This window comes from Propithecus coquereli, unplaced genomic scaffold (assembly GCF_000956105.1).
Source record: "Propithecus coquereli isolate 6110/MARCELLA unplaced genomic scaffold, Pcoq_1.0 Scaffold419, whole genome shotgun sequence".
Lineage (NCBI taxonomy): Eukaryota > Metazoa > Chordata > Mammalia > Primates > Indriidae > Propithecus > Propithecus coquereli.
The window spans coordinates 1,188,094-1,209,495 of NW_012149941.1; the positions used below are offsets into that span (position 1 = coordinate 1,188,094).

Below are 21,402 nucleotides of genomic sequence, written 5' to 3' on the forward strand. Positions count from 1 at the left end.
TGTCCTCTCACATGCAGGTGGGAAGACACACCAGCAAGGGGTGCAGAAGTCTCCAAATTGCATCCTGGCATCATCCCAGGGGCGTGTGTGGCTGAAGGGCCTCCAGCGTACACCAGAGAGGGGGAGCTGATCTAGTCGGCAGGTCTGCAAACACAGACGTAATCTTTTTAGCTGGAGACACCTTTCTGATTTCACCTGAAGGTGAAATGAATTCAGCTTCAGAATCCATTCCCATTCTAAATACCAGGACAGAGCTTTCAGGAAATGAAGGCTCCCTGCGTCCTGGGGCCAAATGTCTGACAGCGGCACCCAGGCACTGGGTCTGTGACCTGGAGGAGGGAGGGGCTGAGAGGTGGGGACGTTCCTCAGTGTGGACCCAGCTTCTAGGCCTGAGTGAGTCTTGCCTCAAACTTGCCGTGTGACCCTAGACCACTCACGTGTCCTCTCTGGGCTTCCATGTCCTGATCTCTACGATGTGTTCACTGGATTGTAGTGAGAATGGAAATGAGGGATGGTGCCTGGAAGCAGTCTGATGTGTTTTGTCACTTTCCCTCGGCATTGCAGTGACCTCATCTGCAAAACGGGAGCAAACCAACTTAGTAACAGTGGGAGTAAGTAGTGCAGGTATCAGAGATTCTCATTAAAATAGAAAGTTAGGATACCACAAAATCACTTCTTTCTTTGGCACGCAAATGCAGCTGTTGCCTCGAACATGTCATTTTCGGTGAGTGCTCACATCGCCAGCAAGCTGTAAGGCGTGCCCACTCCCACTGGGCCTGGCCCCTGCCCTTGCACTGCTCACCCTGCAGCTGGAGAAGCAGGTGTCAGGCCTGGAACAGGGGCACCAAATAACGAGGCGCCAACCATTCAAGCTTCGGGACCTCCAGGAAGAGAAAACGGGGGCTGGAGCATCAGAGAAAGCTTCTCAGAGGCAGGAGGACCTAATCGCCCTGGGCCTCAAAGGGCGGGGAGGACTGTCAGTGGGCAGAAGAACAGATGTGCATTTGGTGTGGAAAGAAGCAGGTGATGACCAAAGAGGGTGAGGTTTGACAGGCAAGTGGGGCTCCATGCCTTGGTCTCCTGGCAACGTCAGACCTGGCCCTGGCAGGGCAGACCCCTGGCCTTGTCCTGCAGCAGCACCCACCCGTCATCTGTTCCAGCCCAGCCCTGCTGGGTGCAAGACAGACAGCATGTGCTCAATATATTTCAAAGCAGCAGCCTGCATCCATCATGTGGATGTCATAACTCAGCACAATCCACTAACACCACCATAACAACCGGACAATCTGGTTGGGGAGATGAGAATTAGATAAGCAAAAGCAATATCCAATTTATCAGATGGACCTGGAGTTGAGATGATAACACATATGACCGACGATGTTCACGAAGTGGCAGGATCACGTGGATATGCCCAGGGTCACACACAAGTTCCATGCCCAGGGCTCTAATAGATACAATGCCGTCTCTTTTTCTCCCACCGAGGAAAGCACAGGGCATGGCAAATGTGTGAGTGTCAACATCATAAGGACATTTAGACACAAAGCTTGTCTTTCCCCAACTTTCTCCACCGCAACACCCCGGACATGCCCCTCGCATCAGGTCACAGGGAGACTTAGAAGAAACATCACACATTACAGCGGGGCATGGGTTCTGGTTTTCTGAGTGGCCACCAAGGGGCCGAATGACACCATTGGGAAGTTAGTTTTGAACTATGACTGACGGGAAACAGGAGGTGAGAGAGAACCGGGTAGGAAGATGTCCTCTCCTCTCTTGCTTGTGGACTACTCCAAGATACTGTTCCTCCTAGAGATCTACCGGCAGCGCCCCCTTGCTGAGACGGCGCATCCGCCTGCCGAGTGCTGGAGCCCATGGGAGTGGGAGCCTCTGCAGCCGCTGCCTCTCGTATTTTCTTGCCTCACTTTCCCCTTTAATCCTCACCTTCACTGTCTTGGGTTCACCCTGCCCCCCCCTCCCCCGCCAGATAAACTGTCCTCAACTTGATCATCGCTTAGCCTGTTTTCTAGAGGACACGGGCCCAAGTAAGACAAAGAATAACCACACATTTTATTGTAATTGGGGAAATAAAAGTAAGTCGTTCACAGACATTAGTATTTTAAAAGTTGTCAGTAGCGAAATTACTTGCGACACACCTTATAACACACCCCAACCCATAGTGTCTGACTGCCATAATGATGGAGAATGGTAGGTTAGAATACAGACTGTCGGTGGGTTTTGATTCACCTCTGATTCACTCAAAGGTGCTCCCCTATCTGTTTGTTAATCCAACAAACATTCAGTGATGTCGCTATGTGGCTGCTGTTGTGAGGGGTAGCGGGACACAGAGGTAAGTAAGACGTGGTCCATGTCCTCAAGTTGCTTAGGGTAGAGAAGGGGAGTCAACACAGAAATGCTGGGCGGGTGCTACGTGAGAGCTGGGTAATTCGGGGGCGGGAGGGACAGAAGGGAGGAATGGATGCTCCCTGCCTGAGGACAGGAGACTGGGGAAGGCTTTGCAGACCGTGGCTTATGGTTCCTCTGTAACTGATTATCATGGTGACCAGAGGCCCTACATTATCTGTATCAGCCCTGATTCCAAATGCTCTGTTCCCACTGACTTATAAACATAGACATTCTGGAGCTTCTTAAATGTCTGGAAATTCTGATATTTCAGAATTTAAATGACACCTTCCAGATTACACTTCCTACCTAGAATCCGTTGTCAGATTATGTGTCCCCTTGGGGATCAGGAAATGACCTCCTGGCTCAGTAGAGAGGACAGAGGTCAGTAACTCAAGAGGTATATAGCTTCCCAGCAATCACTACTCGGGGCTGCCGATAGACCATTCTGCCTCTGTGCTTTCTTTTGCTCATGACGTGCCCTTAGCCCAGGGAATCTCCTTCACTAGGCAATGACACCTACTCTAAGAAGCCCTCCCTGATTGTTGCCATTTAGAATTAAAGGTTTCACCATCTATGTGGTCACTAAACATGGCTCATGAAGTCTAATCCCAGGTGAAAGTCTTGAGTCACCCACTTAGGATATATTTAATCCCTATTTTAGATGAAATGCAAAAAGCTTTAATAACTGGATTTCTTATTCCAAAGTTGATTTGAAACAGCAAATTAGAGAAAAAGGCTTCTACAGGCAAACACACCGGAGGTGACAAGAAGTAAACACCATCTAAGAGTCACGTGGTAAGAGAGAAGATTAAGAAAAAAAATATAGGCTGGGCGTGGTGGCTCACGCCTGTAATCCTAGCACTCTGGGAGGCCGAGGCAGGCGGATTGTTTATGCTCAGGAGTTTGAAATCAGCCTGAGCAAGAGCGAGACCCCGTCTCTACTAAAAATAGAAAGAAATTAATCAGACAACTAAAAATATATAGAAAAATTAGCCGGGCATGGTGGCACATGCCTGTAGTCCCAGCTACTCGGGAGGCTGAGGCAGAAGGATTGCTTGAGCCCAGGAGTTTGAGGTTGCTGTGAGCTAGGCTGATGCCACGGCACTCACTCTAGCCCGGGCAAAAGAGTGAGACTCTGTCTCAAAAAAAAAAAAAAAAAAAAGGAAAAAAATGTAAATACCAATCTTGGGTTTCTCAAAACAGAGCCATTGGGTCATTTTGTGTAAGAGCAAATACTTTCCCAGACCTTAGGAGTTCTTGAGGGCAGTGTATCTTAAATAACTGATATTCACTAAGGCAACTAAAAGGCATCAAATTATAACTCTAAATTCTGAGGAGGAAGTGAGGAAAGTCATCCCAGTGTTCTAGGATTTAAAGCTTGATGGGATCTTAGAAGTCATTGCTTTACAGACACAGACACTGAAGCTCAAAGAAGTGATGTAATTTGCTGAAGGTCACAAAGCTATTTACTTACTGGCAGGGCTGGAACCAAGGCTGGTCTACTTGTTCTGATACCACTACCTGGAAAAGTCACTCAATGAACTTTTTACTCCACAATGCCACTGAATCGATGAGCTTATTTATGGGAGAAAAAATAATGCATCTTGTCCACACCCCTACACAAAGATATTTTATCACTGATGACAAACACAGGGAAAAGAATACCTCTGTATACAGAAATAGGTGTCAAGAGGAAGAATAAAACAAGAGTTGGCATTTATATCTTTATGACTAATATGGTGTGAATGGCACGACTTGGGGGTGATACGTGAAAAGGCAATCTCTAATTGGGGTGATTAATATCCCAGCTGGTATTACAAATGGACAATGTGACCAAAGGCTGTAATAAAAATAAAACACCCCAAACACGTGGTGGGGTGTCCCTCAGGATGAAAATGATAGAAGAGAAACAAACTACTGATGATACACGAATGATTTCAACGCTCCGCGCATCACCAGCCATTTATTTTGGGGCCTGGGCTATGGAGGAAGAATAATAGGATTGATCTAAGGCCGTTATAAACCACCACAGATAAATAAATATACATCTTCCTGCTCTATGCAGGAGTAGGTATTCAGAACAAGGTGGTTCACAGAGACAGACGGCTCTTTAAATGATGTCTTGCAATTACATTACAGCCTTCCAGCAGATAATAAACCTTCAATGTCTTGAATAATTTAAAATTTTCCAGTGGCATGAAGGTTGAAGGGAAAGAAAATCACATTCTACTTAAGAGGGGGGAAACGTCCTCTGCAAATCAACTGTGGGAATTCTGGCAGAAAAATGTCCCAATAGGTGGATATTTTGTCCAGCTCAGCCTGGCCCCTGCTTTTCAAAATCAAAGTGCTACAAGTGAATGGCTCTGTGAGAACTAAATAGGAAAATATAAGGCATTAAATCCTTAGAAGTTATTCCTATCATCACATAGGAGGTAACACATAACAGCATATGACTCTGGATCCAAAAAATCTTGAGTTTGGATCCTGACTGCCACATGCTTGCTGTCCAGTCGGGACCTTTCCAATCCTTAGTTTTATTACCTGTCATATCAGACAATAATACCAACCTCATAGGACCCAGCGAGATCAGAAATGAATAGTTCTTGGCACATATTAAGTGTTAATGAATGGTGGCATTTATTATTATTGCTTTCATAGATTATTATTATTGTTAACAATGATAAGTTTGGGGTCTTCAATGTGTATGTAGAAAGGGTGATGGGAATGAAGGAAAAAGAAGGGACAGATGAACACAGAGGATTTCATGTCAAGGAAAAGTAATGGTATCAAGGTTAAACTCTACTGTGAGCCCGGCACTGTTGTAAGCTCTCTGCACCCACCATCTCAATTAACCTGCACAACTTTCTGAGGACGTAGCCCAGTTTTACTCACTGAGGCACAGAGAGGTTAAGTACCAGCTCCAGGTTACGCTACTGTCTGACTAAAGCTGGGTAATTAGAACTCAAGGATTCAAAGCTCAAACTACTTAAGGTTTAAGTCTTGCATTTAGCTTTTTTATAAAAAATTTTTACAAGTGTGATTTTTACTCTGTTATTCAAATAATAGTATCTATAGGGGAATTAGTTGTCATAAAATTTTGTTCTTGGTATTGCCAAGGTGGGTTTTTGTAATTAAGTTAGCTGCAGACACAGCACATTAGGGTATGTCCAAAGAAGTTGTCATGAGAGGAAATGCCTGTGTTAGGTGACTAAAAATGTTGTTCAGTGCTGCTGAAAGTATGTACTGTATGTGCTGTGCCAGCAAATAGCTAAAATGTTCAGATGGGATGAACACTCCACTGCACTAGTCGAGAAACATATTAAAGGATGGCTCATATTTTCCATATAGCCATTGTGGAAAATAGTATGGAAGTTCCTCAAAAAATTAAAGCTAGAACTACGATACGATCCAGCAATCTCACTCCTGGGTTAATATCCAAAGGGAATAAAGTCACTATCCCTAAGAGATATCTGAACTCCCACATTCATGACAGCACTAGTCACATTAGCCAACGTACGGAAGCAACTTAAGTGTCCAGCGACAGGTGAGTGGATAAAGAAAATGTATTCACAATGGAACATTATTCAGCCTCTAAAAAGAAGGCAATCTTGCCATTTGTGACAACATAGATGAACCTGGAGGACATTATGCCAAATAAAATAAGCCACAAACAGAAAGATAAATACTGCACGATCTCACTTACATGTGAAATCTAAAAAGGTTGAACTGATAGTAGCAGAGAGTAGAACGGTGGTTAAGAGGGGTTGGGGGCTGGGGGAAATAGGAAAATGTTGGTTCAAGGATACAAACTTTCAGTTATAAGACGAATACATTCTGGAGACCTAATGTATAGCATTATTAACTATAGTTAATAATAACATGTTATAGACTTGAACTTTGCTAAAAGAATAGATCTTAAGTTGTCTCACTGCAAAAAAAAAGGTAACTATGGGAGATGAGGAATACACTGATTAGCGTAATTGTGGTAATGATTTCACAATGCACACGTGTATCAAATTATCACGGTTGTACATCTTAAATACAATTTTTATTTGTTAATTATACCTCAATAAAGCTAGAGAGGGGACAGGGATGAGCTTTGGCTCATAGATTTAGTCAGTGAAGGAACAAAAAACGACGTAAGTGCTGCCCATGTCTGCTGCTGGCAGCCTTGCCCACAGCAGCATACCCCTGGGGACAGGCTGGACGTGGGGGTGTGACTGTGGACCTGACTTCTGGAAGGGCTGGCTGTCTCTGCGTGGCCAGCAGCAGGCGCTCCCTGAATGTGGAACAGGACTCATCATTAACTGGCCACATGACTTTGGGCAAGTCCTCAAATGCACATCTCATTTCTAAGATGTTCAGGTTGGGGGAAGATTCCTGAAAGCAGCACAGAAATTCCCTAAACTCTGTAGTTGTGCTGCCTGGGAACACTCGTTTTTTTTTTTTAACCATCAGTGGAAAGCCTTGATTTCTTCCAGATTTAAAAATAGACTCTGCACGTGGGTAACTCGCAAATGCCTGAACTTGAGGTTTCGCATGTGGAGAGCACGCTAAAGAGATGGGCTCCGTAGGCGTGTGGAAGAAATATTTAAAAATAAAGGGTGAAATGTGAATAGAACTGGAGTGTCTGTTCTTGAAGTCACTCTGTCATTTTTTAGAAATTTACTTTGCAGTGGAAGGAACTTAGGGGTGGAGATACACAAGGGTCTTCTACAAGCTGGAGGGAGTCGTGGGAAGGTCAGGGCAGAAGCAGACGCTGCCGATGGGCCCTGCAAGGAGGATGATTGCAACTCAACATGACAAAACACTTGCTGTGACATAGCAGGACACGGCAGGACAGACACAGCACAGGTGCACAGAGGTGGCCCTCAGGACCCGCGACCTAGCCTCAAGGGATACCTGCAGCAAACCCAAGCAGGGGAGGACACTGAACTCAAAGAACCAAGACCTGGGGTGCCCTGATTTGAGCTTTTCTATTTCCAAAGCCATGGAGATGGGTAGAAGTGGGCTCATATAGAGGAAGCACTCTGGGGGCAAAAATGTTCACGGGTGAGTTTCACATGTCCGAAGAAAGGTCAGAAATCCACATGCTAGAGAGAAGGGCTTTTCAACCAGGTCCCCTGAGGTTGGAGGAGATGTGACCTACCCCAGAATAGATGGGGCCAGGCAACAGAAAAAGCAGGAAGTTTCTGACTGAGGACCAGGTAGGGCCCCAGGCACATTCTCCCATCACAAAATTTTTACTGGACATTTCAGGAGGAATTTATTCCATGCCTGGTGAATTTAGAGTTACGGGCTTGGTTGGGGCCTCAAACAGGTGATTATGGTAATTTAGAGAGGAAGTACCAAGCCATTTCTCTCACGAGGCCAGTCCAGCTTGAAAATAATAGCGCCTCCTTGTATTTATGGAGTGCTGAATGCTTTCCAAAGTGCTTCCCATCCATTATCTCATTTGATCCTTACAATGGGCCAGAGAGGTAGGCTGTGTCTCTGAGTGGGGCTTTGAACTGGAGCTTTCCCCATCTGGGTTTTAGTTTCCCTATCAAAAAGAGAGGGGGCTGCTCTCATCACCCAATATTTGTTCTTGTCAAATATCCCTTGAGAGCCCCTACCAGCGCTAACATCCGAAGGTAGAATTTCTCAGCTCGAGGTCCCAGGACCACCTGCGACAGAATCTCCAGAAAGCTGCGTATAACAGAGTCCCGGGCTCCACCCAGCTCCAGGCCCTGGGTGCTCACGGGGTGGGGCCTGGGAATCTGCTTGTTGAATACACTTCCTGGGTCATTCTTATGCGTACCAAAATTTGAGAACCCCTGCTTTTGTATTTGATAACTCCTCAGCTCTGAGATCTTGTCACATGAAACACACACACCTAGCAACTGAAAATCCTGGAAAAGTTATAAAATTCTGACGAGTGGAGAGAAAGCAGTCTAGTGTTCGCTGAGTGTATCTGATCATCCAGATAATAACAGCCTCTCAAGGATATAATTAGTGCCCTCCAAATTGGAATATGGCTGTTTAATAATTTAAGTGAGATCATCAGGATTAATGAATAGCGGTTGAAATTAAATGTGGGACCATAAATCCACACAGGCTTGTTATAGCGAGCCAATTATTTATGGCAAGGCATCCTGCAAAACAGAGGTCTGGCCAAGGCTGAAGGCATCTTAACTTATCTCCTCCCACAAAGGCCATGTGTTTTGTACTTTTGGTGACCTGGGTATACATTCGAAGACATCAACCCCCAATATATCACAAAGCACACTGAGTGGCCCGTCATGCCTGTGATCTGGTGTTTTCCAAAAGTCTGAACATCTTCTCAACTCTATCAAAATAATCTGAGATGTCTGTTAAGATTGCAGATCATTGGGGCCCAGCCCAGAACCATGGAATCAGCATCTCTATAGGTGGGCCTTGGTAACCTACATTTTAACAAGTCAATGCTGAGAAGGATAAGAGTTAAGAACCATTGCTTGAACCCGGATGTACTAGGTACCACAGGGGACATACTCCAGGTGTGAGATGTGTGCCTTTGAGGTCATTTTTTCTTGGTCACCAGACTGGAGAGTTCTCAGGGTTCCTTCTTTCTGCAGAAATCAGCATCCTCTTGTGTGTCGTTATTGCACTTTTTAGCTCATTAAGCTCTTCCACATTTCTTTTTTTTAATTTTCTTTTATTGAGACAGGGTCTCGCTCTGTTGCCCAGGCTGGATTGCAGTGGCGTCATCATAGTACACTGCATCCTTGAACTCATGGGCTCAAGTGATCCTCCTGCCTCAGCCTCCTGAGTAGCTGGGACTACAGGCATGCACCACCATGCCTGGCTAATTTTTCTGTTTTTTGTAGAGATGGGGTCTTGCTATGTTATTCAGGCTGGTCTTGAACTCCTGACCTCAAGAAATCTACCTTGGCCTCCCAAAGTGCTGGGATTATAGGCGCGCCTGGCCCCCACATTTCTAATATCATTTCATCCCTATACCAAGACTCTGAAATAGCTGGGTAGCTCAGCATTTTGGTTAGTAGTAATGATAACAAGCATCACCGTGACAACAGCATCATTAACAACGACTGCCAACAGAATGCTGAGCATGTGCTGCGCCCTGCCATAGTGCATTGCTTCACTTAATCCTCACCCAACCCATGAAAGGGAAGATAGTAGTTACAGCTTTTGGGTTGGAAGTGACAGAAAATCAACGCCAATTAGTTTATACAAGAAGAGAATATATTGGCTCATGGGATGGAGGAAGGGGAAGGTCAGGGATGGAAATGGCCGGAAGCACATCTGGATTTAGGACAGGTCCAGCTGCCGTAACAGGGAATGGGGGGAAGGGAGGAGCAGTTCACTAAACGGACTACATTCCCCATCTCTGCGCAGCCTGAGCGGGGAAGGAGAAAGGGTTTCGTGTCTACTACAAAGGATATTTAGTGTCAGCTCTGCTCAGGAGGAAGGTCTATTTATAGGTCATTTTCATTCGCTCCTGAGTTAAAGTGCTGTCCTAAAGCAGGAACACGCTTGCTGGGAAAGGTCAGGTCTTTCCTCCTACCTGGTTAAAACAAATCTGCTGGCTCGTGTGGAGGCTCTGGGAAGGTAATTGTTAGTTTGAGTTCTCCATTAACAGTGACTGGAGTGCAGTTATTATTTAGAATATTCTAAACCATATATTCTGATAGCATATAGAAAAAAACAGTTTCCGAGAAGACTGGGCAGAGGGCATAGCTTTATAATTCCACCCGGTTTTCACCCTCACTGCAGATTTTTAGCAATGCCCAATAAATCCCATTCATTAGCAAGCCCAGGAATGGACGACAAAGAGTAGACGACAGGAAGTTGTTGGGTATTTTGAAGTTCCTGATTGCTTGTAAATAACGTAGACATCTCTGAGGAGGTCTGCATTTATAAAGCAAACAAAATTAATATATTTTTTTTTATCATTCTAGCAGGAATGAGCATAGAAGGAACTAAGCGTGCATGAGGATTCCCCAAAGGCTGGAAAAGGCAGCCTGCACCTGTTAATGCTTTCCAGGCACTAACGTCACTGAATCATGTAAGAGGACGGGATGTCCCTGTGGCCTTGACGCGTACCTATTTCTGTGTTCTATATAATGATGCAAAAATTACATTTTCCTGAGGTTTCAGTATCTGAGACAGTAAAGCAGGAGAAAAAGAGAGAAAAGAGAAATTAAATTTTCAATGCTCATGGACACTATAATAATTTATAGGGTCGCAATTGTCTTCTTTTTAAAAATTTGTGGAATAAATAAATGATGTATAAATATGTGGGTTCAGCCTTCTTGATCTTCAGAACTGTCAAGTATTACCTATTTGTGGCTATGAAAATCAGTAGCATATTAAGGTACCAATGTTAACAGCTCTGAAAGGTGCCTCTGGATTTAAATTAAACCAAAATTGGTTCTGGAGTTGCGGTTGCCTGATAAAGATGTGCTTCAGTGTTTCAGGGCCTGGAAGTTCTGCAAGGAAATTGGGAAGAATCCCTGAAGTATCTCTGTTTGTGATGGGTTCATTTGGAAGCTGCTTGGGGGTTGGGTGTCAGGCGGTAGATTAGAGCTAATGTCTACTTTTTGGCCAATGTGCTTCCTTTTCCTGTAGAACCAACATTATTTAGAGATTTGGCTAGTAATAATATTTATAAATAAGTGAAAACAGCAGAACATACCTATTAGACATATGGACATGTATCAAAGGTCATGACTGAGCATTTCATATCTTTATTTAAAGATTTTTGTTTTTATTGTTTTATTTAGGAGGTGGGGTACAGAGAGGAGGGGAATTTCTTGTACTTTGGTTTGAACTCTCTACTAAATGTGAATTTTCCCTTTAGGCAAATGGTGGTTACAAAGAAGCTTCCTATAAAATCAATGTAAGGTGGTTTAAGTCACTTATAACAAATGTCAGGCACATAGTAAGTGCTTATATAGGTGCTCAGCCATATTATTATTATTATTACTGATATTATTGCTTATTTCCCTCTGCAATGTGGATGAAATCAGCACTTTCAGCTCCCCCCATTGCCCCTGCTTATTGAGCTAAATGTGAATGACAGGAATAGAATTTGGTTGGGTTTGTGCTTAACCAAGTTAAGCATTAAGGAACCTTTTACTTTTATTTTGGCTTCAAATCTCGTCTCCTTTTAGACCCTGAATAAATAAGAATTCATGTCAGACCTCAGCTGGCAGAAAGGCCCAGGAGCTTTCTGAAGACAGACTATGACAGCAGGTGGCAGTTTCATGGTCCTTACCCTGGGGACCTTATTCCAAGAACTCCCAATATTGTGCTCCATTGGGTTTTGCTCCCTTCAACATTATGTTTTTAAGGAAACACTAATAAAACAGTGGAGAAAGTTAGACTTTAATCCTCACAAGAAAGTCAGGAGAATATCTGCAATTTAGCACAGTCTTCCTGTGCCAAGTTTTTAAAATGTAGAAGGTTCACCCACCTCAATAGAAGCATCACCTTTCTGAAAATATAATGCAGCTATTTTCCACTACAGATATGATTTTTTCCCAAACACTGGAGCTTTTGATGCTTCGGATGCAATCTGAGCGATTTATTTGATTTTTTTGTTGTTGTTGCTCTCCCAGTAAATCATTTATACAGCGTTTGATTCACAAAATACTGGTTTTTTTTTTTTAAAGATACACAAAATATCCCATAAATATATCAACTCCTGTATCCTGTGTTTCTGCCAGATACCCACCAAAAGGTTTATAGATTTCCCTCATTATAGACTAATTGATATTCTGTCACGGCTTTAATCTTCTTAGTGCCTCTCTCCTTTGGAGTCTGAGGGGGAAGCGTTTAGGATGCCAATGATATTAAAGGAGAAGAGAGTCAAGACAGCCTGAGGATTTCCTTAGCGGTAAGACACCCTGGAGACCTATACTGAAGATCTGGGATTCTGAAGATTATGGAACCCACTGTTGAATGCGATTACCAAGCAGGAGGAGATGATTCCAAGGGCAAGTGAGCGAGCAGTTTAGGTCACCTACCCACAACCTCTCTGAGCCTCAGTGTCATCATCTGCCAGATGGAACTCACACTTCCTGGAGGGAGCACTATTTCACCTCTGGGTGGCCGGGGAAGTGAGGCCAGGTAGGCTGAAGTGAGAATAGTCACTGGACCTGCATGGCCGGCTTTATCCTTCCTTCCTGCCCTGCTAGGGAGGCTACGGTTCCTCGGTTGCTAAGCCCATCCCTGGGTTAGTCAGTTCAGGGGGAAAGGGATAGAGAGACCCTCATTGTGTTCCCTGGATCAGCCTCTGCAACAGTACAGCTGATGTTCTGGTTGGTCGACTCCTGTCTCTATTTCGCCATTGACTCAGAGGAGGAGAGGTGTGGCAGTCGTTTCATAATGACAAGGGGGAAGGATTGTAGCAAGTGAAATGAAAGAAACCAGGATACACCGTCATATGTGATTAGACATCCACTACATAAAGTGAAATAAAAAGGGACTAAGCGTAGATTCTCACTAGGGAATATTATTAATATCTAGCTATTAAACAACAAATGAGTTAGCTCTATATCTGTTATTGACCTGACGGATGCCTGTGATACATTAACAGAAAAAAAAAAAGAGTTGTAGAGTAATGTGTACAGTATGATCCCATTAAAAGAGAAAAAAAAGCATGTAAAGATTAGGATGTATCAGAATGCATAATTTTAAATCAAAGCTCTGCCTCTTTGAGCTAAGTAAATATCAGCAACTTACTTAACCTCTCTATGTCTGTTTTCTCATCTATAAAATGGGGATAAAAATATTAAATTTATAAGTTTAAAAAAAAAAGAGGTCTGAGATTGTGGAGGCCAGGGTTTGCACACTGGGCCTGACAGAACCTACTGTAATGCTTTGATGATGAATGAGCAAATGCACTTTTCCTTAGCACATAGTAAAAGCTCAAAGCAGATGAGCTCTTGCTATTACATGCTATTAGTATGATTATGCAGAATGGTCTGCAATGATACATACCAGACTGTTAACATTAGTTCCATCATTAGTTGGGGTGGGAATGGAGGAGAATTGAGAGGGTACAAAAAAGAAAAGAGAAATGAAAAAACACTGAGAACAACAACAAAAAAATTGACAAATGGCAGATAAGCATATGAATAGGTGTTCACATCGTATGTCATTAAGAAATGTGAATTAAAACAACAGTGAGATACTACTACACATCTATTTGAATGGCAAAGTCCAAAACACTGACAACACCAAATGCTGGCGAGGATGTGGAGCAACAGGAACGCTCATTCGTTGCTGGTGGAAAAGCAGAACGGTACAGACACTTTGGAAGACAGTTTGGCAGTTTGTTACAAAACTAAACATATGATCACGAAAAAATCCAGCAATTGTTCTCCTAGGTTTTTATGTAAGTGAGCTGAAAACTTAAGTCTACACAAAAACCTGTAAGTGAATGTTTATAGCAGTTTTATTAATATTTGTCAAAACTTGGAAGCAACCAAGATGTCCTTCAGTAGGTGAGTGAATAAATAAACTGTGGTACATCCAGACAATGGATTGGTATTCAGTGCTAAAAAGAAAGGAGCTATCAAGCCATAAAAAGACCTAGAAGAATCTTAAATGCATATTACTAAGTGAAAGAAGCCAATTTGAAAAGCCTACACACTGTATGATGCCAACTACGTGACATTCTGGAAAAGGCAAAACTATGGAGATAGTAAAAAGATGGGAGGTTACCAGGGGTCAGGGAGAAGGAAGGATGACTAGGTGGGGCACAGAGGATTTTTAGGGCAGTGAACCTTTCTGTATGATACTCTGACGGTGCACACACGTCATCACACCTTTGTCCAAACCCATAGGATGTACAACATCAAGAGTGAACCCTCATGTAAACTATGGATTTTAGGAGATAATAATGTGTCAGTGTAGGTTCATTGATTGTAAAAAATGTACCACCTGCTACAGGATTTTGATGATGGGAACGCTGTACTTTCAGATGAGATCGGCATGTTCAGGGTGGTATGGCCGTAGATCTCTCTGTACTTGCAGCTCAATTTTGCTGTGAACCTAAACTGTTCTAAAAAATAAAGTCTATTGAAAAAAAAAAACACACTGGGGAAAAGGAAAGCCTAAATGTTAGTAATAACTGCATCCGGGTAACGCACTTTCCACATTTTCTCCTCAAGTCCCAACCAGGGCTCGTGCTGTTCGCTCTCCCCCTGCCCTATCCCCAAGGAGTAATACCTACTTATCCCTTCGGATTAAGTTTAGCTGGAGTTTTCTCTGGGAAGTCTTCCCTGATGTCCTCTGTGCTCCACAGTGCTGGCCCTCCGCCTACAGGCGGCACACATTCTACGGTCTTACAACTGCCCCTTAGCTAGTCCCTCTCCCTGCTGGATCCCCATCGTATCTTCAGCACCTAGCGCCGTGTCCAGCACAGTCATTTCATGAATATTGTTGAATATATGAACATGCATTACTGTGATAAATCAGGACAGACGTAGAGAAGAACAAAACCAGCAGTCCAAAACTCAAAAAGGTGAAAGAACCCAAGCAACAAAATGAAAGTGGGCAATGACCACCCCAACAGTTGCGGTGGTATCGGAAGCAGACTAAAGACGTGGGGAATGGATGCTTCTTGGGCAGTGTCAAGAGTGGTATGTTGAAATGCAAAGTGGGACGGGGCAAAACGGATTTCTGTGATGTGTTCCCATGACCGGCAAGGTGTGAGAGTGCAGGTTAGTGTTAAGAAACCCATCACGGGAAGAGGACTTGTGACCCTGGCCTCATTGGTGAGGGCCTCTACCATGTGAACTAATGGGCCATGTGAGCAACATCCATACTCCTTCAAGCACCAATCACTGCCCACCACCTATCAATAGCTCTGCAGACACCTGCTTAAGAACTTGCCATTGGGAACGTTCCCTGTGAACATTTTTGTTTGCTTACTCGGAGTTGAGTTGGCACAAAGGCTGTCAATGAGATCGTACCACAGCCTTTCACTTCCGTATCTAACCATTCTAGGCAGCTCGTACTTCACCCAAAGACAATAACCTTTCCAGGACAACATATCCCATTTTTTTTTTTCTGTTAAAACAACACTATTTGAAAGTGCAGAAAGGAAGAAGAAGACGAGGAATAGAAACAAATAAATGAACAAAGACCTCTCTTGTTTTTCCTAATAAAACATGACATCCAGGCAGTGCAAACTGGAGGTAAGTTTGCAGCCGATACCTCCACCTCTCTCTCCCACAAGTGCAAAAACACCTCCAAGTCCCCCTAATCCGTGAGCAAAGCACATACATTTGAAGAGCTTTGGAGACCCCTGGAAAACTCTGCAGTGTTCTGCTTGTCAGCAGAGCCAGGATTATTCCGGTGTCAGCGTCTGTCTCCGCTCTAGTCCCTGATGCTGCTTGCGCAAAGCTCTGGATCTCATTTCAAGAATTCATCTGCTCCAATTTTGTCTCCTACCCAAGGTCTCGACCTGTAGCTGAATTACAATTAGTTGCCCTGAGGATCCTGGAGGAGCCTCATTTCAGAGGAAAATGCTTTCTGCTAGGCAGTGCCAATCTAGCTTATAGTTAGCATCTATGAATTTCCACTCTGAGAACTGCCTCTGCTAACGTGGCCCAGAGAAATTTGTCTTTTAGGATGGCCCATATTTGCGGAACTTTAGACAGGCCTCTCCATGATTCTGAAATTGTTTCTCCCAAAACCCATTTTTAAAACAATCACTGCTGAGAAAGTTTTCTTCCAAAGCTGCTTTGAGAATTTCTTCTTGAAACAAGAATAATGATTGCTTTTCTGAAAGATGCAGGTTGTAAAACCCGACAGCTAAGGTGCAAGACCGAGGGGTATGAGGTAAGAGTTCTCCTCTAGGCTCAGTGCCTGATTCATTGAGAAAAACGGGCAGCAATCAGGGTTCTCAGTTGTCATTCTCATCTGTGAAATGGGACAGCATTTGTTCTATCTTTTTAAGATTTGAAGTTGGCACCACATTAGATTAATATTACTGGTCTCTGGAGAAACAGATGCACTTGGAGAATGTTATTCTTAGGAAATGTACCTTTTCTTTGCCAAGATTGTTACACTCTTTTTGGGGGAGGGTTATGTTGTTATCCTTATGGCTGAATATAACATGGAGGAAACTGGGATAATAGAGCTGCAGACCATAATAGCTCAGGACTGGCCGCGTTTGACAATGAATTCTTTTTAGCAAGAAGTTTGCTCTTGCTAAAAGGGAAAATAATTTATTGAGAAGTGCCCTTGCGAATAGAAAGGCATAAAGGTGGGGAAGTGCAAGGCTGCCCAGGAGCCGAGAGACAGGGTCCTTGTCCCTCCTCTGCAACCAGCTAGTGGTTAGTGCTTAGTTAAGTCTGCCCACTGCTCCCGGCCTCAGGTTTTCCATCTGTAAAATGAGCAGGTTGAGTTACATCTGTGGTTTTTGTATTTTTTTTTCAGCAGTGGAGCTCCTCTTAGCGAATACTTTTTCAGCAAGCAAACACAGACCGTGCCGGGGAGGCACCTGAACCCCACCTGTGCCTGCGAGGTTCTCCATACCCCTCACAGCGTTTCTGAGACATCCCTGGGGTCTCTACTGCTCTGAGGAGCAGGGGGCCAAAGCCATTGGCCTAGAATGGTCTCAAAATTCTTTTTTAACCAAACAAGGAGAGATGCTTATTTCTAATCCATCCTGGCACTTGTTTCATCCCATGCCTGGGGGACGGATGCCCTGTGATGCTCAGAGGGGGATCCTGCCGAGTGTCGTGGGTCACCCCTAGGGCTGTGGATGCTTCAGAAAAACGGGTTACAGAGGCCTGAGCCTGATGTGGGCCAGCACCAGTCACTGCAGGAGCTGCTGTGTCTCCCACAGCCACACCTGTCTCGCTGGCTGGAGATGGCCCTGTCGCTGGTGACAGTTTTCTGTGTATGTGGGGGTAGCTGCCATACGTTTCCTCCTTCCCTCCTCATGCCTTCGTTCACCCATTCACAGACATTTAAAAATCACCTGCTATCTAGACCACAAATGCTCTAGTGGGAGAAGAACGACTATGAATAAATAGCTCAGCAAATAGCCGTGTAACCACACGCAGCGGGAAGAGCCGGGAGGAGGGGGTGCAGGCAGAGGAGGATCCCAGGGTCGGACTGTGCCCTGCTGCGGCTGGGACACAAAGAGGGGGAGCGACAGAGTGAGCGAAGTCCCGGCTCTCCCTCCCTGAGAAGGAGCCCATCAGGGAGGCTGCTCCGAGCAGGCAGCCCTTGCCCGAGGGAAGGCTCAGGTGTTTGCATCTGAGCTGCAGAGGCTTCTGTGCCGCAGGAGAACAATCCATCACTTGAGCAATCTGCTCATTTTTTTCCCTTTCCACTGCCCGGCTGTGAGCCCTTGGCCTGTGGGTGGCGGCCCCAACTGGGAGGAGGATGAGGCTGGGACAGGAGACTGGGGAAAGGAAAGCAGGCGAGAGGGAGCAGGAGGCAGCAGCGGAGCACAGGGCCGGGGCGTTGAGTCCACAGGCCTAGGGGTGCCGTTTGGGGGCCGTGTGGCTCCTGGCAGATTACTGGGCCCAGGCTCCTCATCTGAGACCCAGGGGCCCAAGGCTTCGCTCGCAGGCTGTCGTCAAGAACAAATGAGAGAACACATGGGCCTGGCATACTGAAATTGTCCCCTGATGGGGGCTGCTATTATTAAAAGAGAAGTGCACAGGGGCGGGGAGACAATTTAGGTAGAGGGTGAGACCACAGCCTGTTTGTTTCGTGTTTTACAGCTGCGAAACCTTGTCATCCACAGAAAGAGGAATGGTACCTGTGCCTCCACAACTGTACATACGTCCCTGACTCCCCCTCCTGCAAACCAGCCATACACAATGTCCATAACAGTCACGCTACCAAGCTGAAATGTTTATTTTTAATGTTCACTCTGTGCCAGGCACTGTCCTAAGAATTTTACATCTATTAACTCATTAGACTGTCACAGCCATCGAAGAGATAGTAAGTCCTGTTGCGATCCCACTTTACAGATGAGGGAACTGAAGCACAGAGAGGTTAAGTGACTGGGTCAAGGTCACAGAGCTAGGTTGTGCCAGGGCCGGATAAGAGACATAACCACTGCCAGCCTGTCTGCTAGAGAGCAGGACAACGGGACAAGGAAGTCACACCCCCGCCACCTGTGGGCTCAGATCTCACTTCGAGGACACAAATCTCACATACTGTGCTTGAGGCTATTGTCACCAGGATGGAAGTGCTAACTGAACAGAGGAACTGAGCTCTGATCATTCATCGAACATGTATTAAGCACCTACTATATGCTTAAGGAGCTGGGGATCAGTGGTGAGCAAGACCCATGCGGAAGGCCCTGCACTCAGAATGTACAGACTAATAGGGGAGACATCAACAAACCAGTGTTCACACAAATAAGTATTTTATTTCTATCTGTGATAAGAAAATGTAGGAAGGAAACATAAAGGGTACCATGAGGATGAGTACATGTCAAGGGTTAGGAAAGATTTTACAGATGCGGCAGGGGCTGAGTTAAATGTCAGTTCACACACAGACACACACACACACACAGGCGGCTATACTAAAGGCGTGTAATTAAGAGTATGGTATTAAAACAGGGCAACGAGCAGGTGAGCTGCTTCTGCAACTGTCAGCTGCAATTATTCTGGAATGTACTCACACTCCCTCTCTTCACTGCTTGTTAGCGCCTCTGCAAGAAGGTGAGCAGAGGAAAGGGCTTCTCTTGATTTTGCTGCAACTGGTGAAAGCTTTGACGCAAAGAATCGGCTTGAGGCTACTGGCTGGAGGGCAATTTCTTCTTGAATTTCGTGTTTGGCCCTATCTCTGTGTCTCTTAAACCCAAGCCTGAGAGTTATTCCACAGGGTGAGACTCATAGCTAAGAGGTTGTGCGTGTAGTTAAAATCTCATGCTTGGGGCCAGCAGACATGGTTTGGTCACCACGTTAGTATGTAAGAGCTTTGTAACCAGGGGTAAGTCACTTACCTCTCTGGGTCTCAGTTTTCTCATCTGTAAAATGGTGCAGCAGGTACTGCAGGTGGGCTTACTTGACATATCTAATCCACTTCTTCCTTTCCTACCTCTACTAACGAGGCCACAAACCCAGCTGCTCAAATTCTCAGCCTCCCTTGCAGATACAGGAGTCAGAGTTTTGGCTGAGTCTCCAGGAGACTTTCCTGAATAACAAGGCAAAGCCTTGACAGGCGGAGGCTTTGTGCCCTTTGCCCTTCCCCCTTTTCCTGCCAGAAAGGCAGACTTTCCAGAGGTACTATTTTGTGACCATGAGGATGAGGAAGCAGGACGAAAGAAAAAGCCTGGTTCTTCAGTGACAGCCCTGATCAGCCAGTTGTACCAGCCCTGGATGTCTTGTTATGTAATAAACAGAGAGAGAGAGATAAGTGAAAGAATCCTGCATTGTTTGAGCTAGTGTTTATCAAGTTTTCTGTTCTTTGCAATTTCATGCATTTCTAAACTGATACAAAGGGGATAAAAATAGAAGCTACTCCACGAGGGGTTGCGAGGATTAAATGGGAGACCGTGTGTGCAGTGCGAGGTCTGTGGCCTGGCACACAGCGAGCATGCAGTCAATGACAGCCTCTCTGTTGACGTGCTGAAGAAAGGAAAGCCCGCCACCCCTTTGGCGGATCACTGGACAGAGCGCAGCAGGCAGGGAGCTGGGTGGGTCAGGTCCTACCTCGATCACTGAAGTCGTCGACCAGCACGATCTCGGCGACCAGCTCCGGGGGCGAGCGGTTCAGCACGCTGTGGACGGTGCGCAGGAGGGAGGACCAGCCCTCGTTGTGAAAGGGGATGATGATGCTTGTGTTGGGGAGCGTCTCCAGGTAGCGTTTGCTGTTGCAGCTAGAGGGAAACACACGGACAGGGAGAGGACAGCATCAGCTCTCATCCTGCCAAGAGAACTCAGGCCCGGGCTGTGGCTAACTGCAAACCCCACTTCCTCTCCAGCCTGTAGGGAACGAGTGAAAGCCAGGGAGACCTCAGTCCCTTTGGAACTTTCTTCCACTTGGCATCCTGGAGTCCCGCCTCCAATCCCTGCACACACCGCACACAGGGACATGGCTAAAAGACCTCCCTGACTTTGCACAAAGTCATAATTTCATGTGGAGGACAGCCCTTCAGGAACACTCTGGCCTCTCTCCACCTCTATGATATTGTGATTTATAATAAGAAACACATCATTTGGACCTGGTCCCTGGATCCTGGCACAGAGCTTCCATAACCCTTGGCATTGCTTGAGCAGTAGGGGTGCTAAGAGGCTCTTATGTTCTAATATTTGGTCTTTGGCCACGGTTCCTGACGCAGAGCTCCTAAATGCCCTGGAATTTCCTAGGTGATAGGGGTATCTTTTATTCCAATGAGGTGACTCTTGGTAGGCTCCAGGAGGGGTGCTGGTCACCAGAAAGACTATGATTAGAAGCTTGGAACTTTCATCCCCACACCCCATCCTCCAGGAAGGGAGAATGAGCTGGTAACTGAGAATGCGTACATGACACAGCTCCATACACCTCCGTCTGGCTGTTCATTTGTATCCTTTGTAATATCCTTTATAATAAACTGGTAAACGTGTTCTCCTGAGTTCCGTGAGCCTCTCTGGCAGATAACCGAACCCAAGGAGGGGGTCACGGGAACCACCAATTTATAGCTGGTCGGTCAGAATTACCAGGGCCTGGACTTGAACTTGGCATCTGAAGTGAGGGCGATCTTGAGGGACTCAGCCCTTCACCTGTGGGATCTGCCTCTGACTCCAGGTAGGCAGTGTCAGAATTGAACCGAATTGCAGGACACCCAGCGAGTGTCGGAGAATTGCCTGTTGGGGGAAGACCCCTCACATTTGGTCACAGAAGTATGTGAACAGTAGAAGGAAAAATTTAGTTTGTTTTTTCCTATTATACACCATTCCTTGCACACCCTCTCCAAGGGAGGAGACATGCTTTATCCATGCCTTTGGAGAATAAGTTGGGCTTCATGCACTCAGCCCCTCCCTGGGCGCTGCC

At 45.4% G+C, this 21,402-nt stretch overlaps 1 protein-coding gene across 1 annotated transcript in view; it reads right to left on the reverse strand.

Annotated features, from left to right (window-relative positions):
• The window catches only part of GALNT10 (polypeptide N-acetylgalactosaminyltransferase 10), a 194,249-nt gene that overhangs the window by 53,828 nt on the left and 119,019 nt on the right, over nucleotides 1–21,402 (reverse strand). Inside the window, exon 4 of the mRNA XM_012653183.1 lies at nucleotides 20,082–20,248. Within this exon, the coding sequence (XP_012508637.1) occupies nucleotides 20,082–20,248 (167 nt within the window). The remainder of the gene's footprint in view (nucleotides 1–20,081; nucleotides 20,249–21,402) is intronic.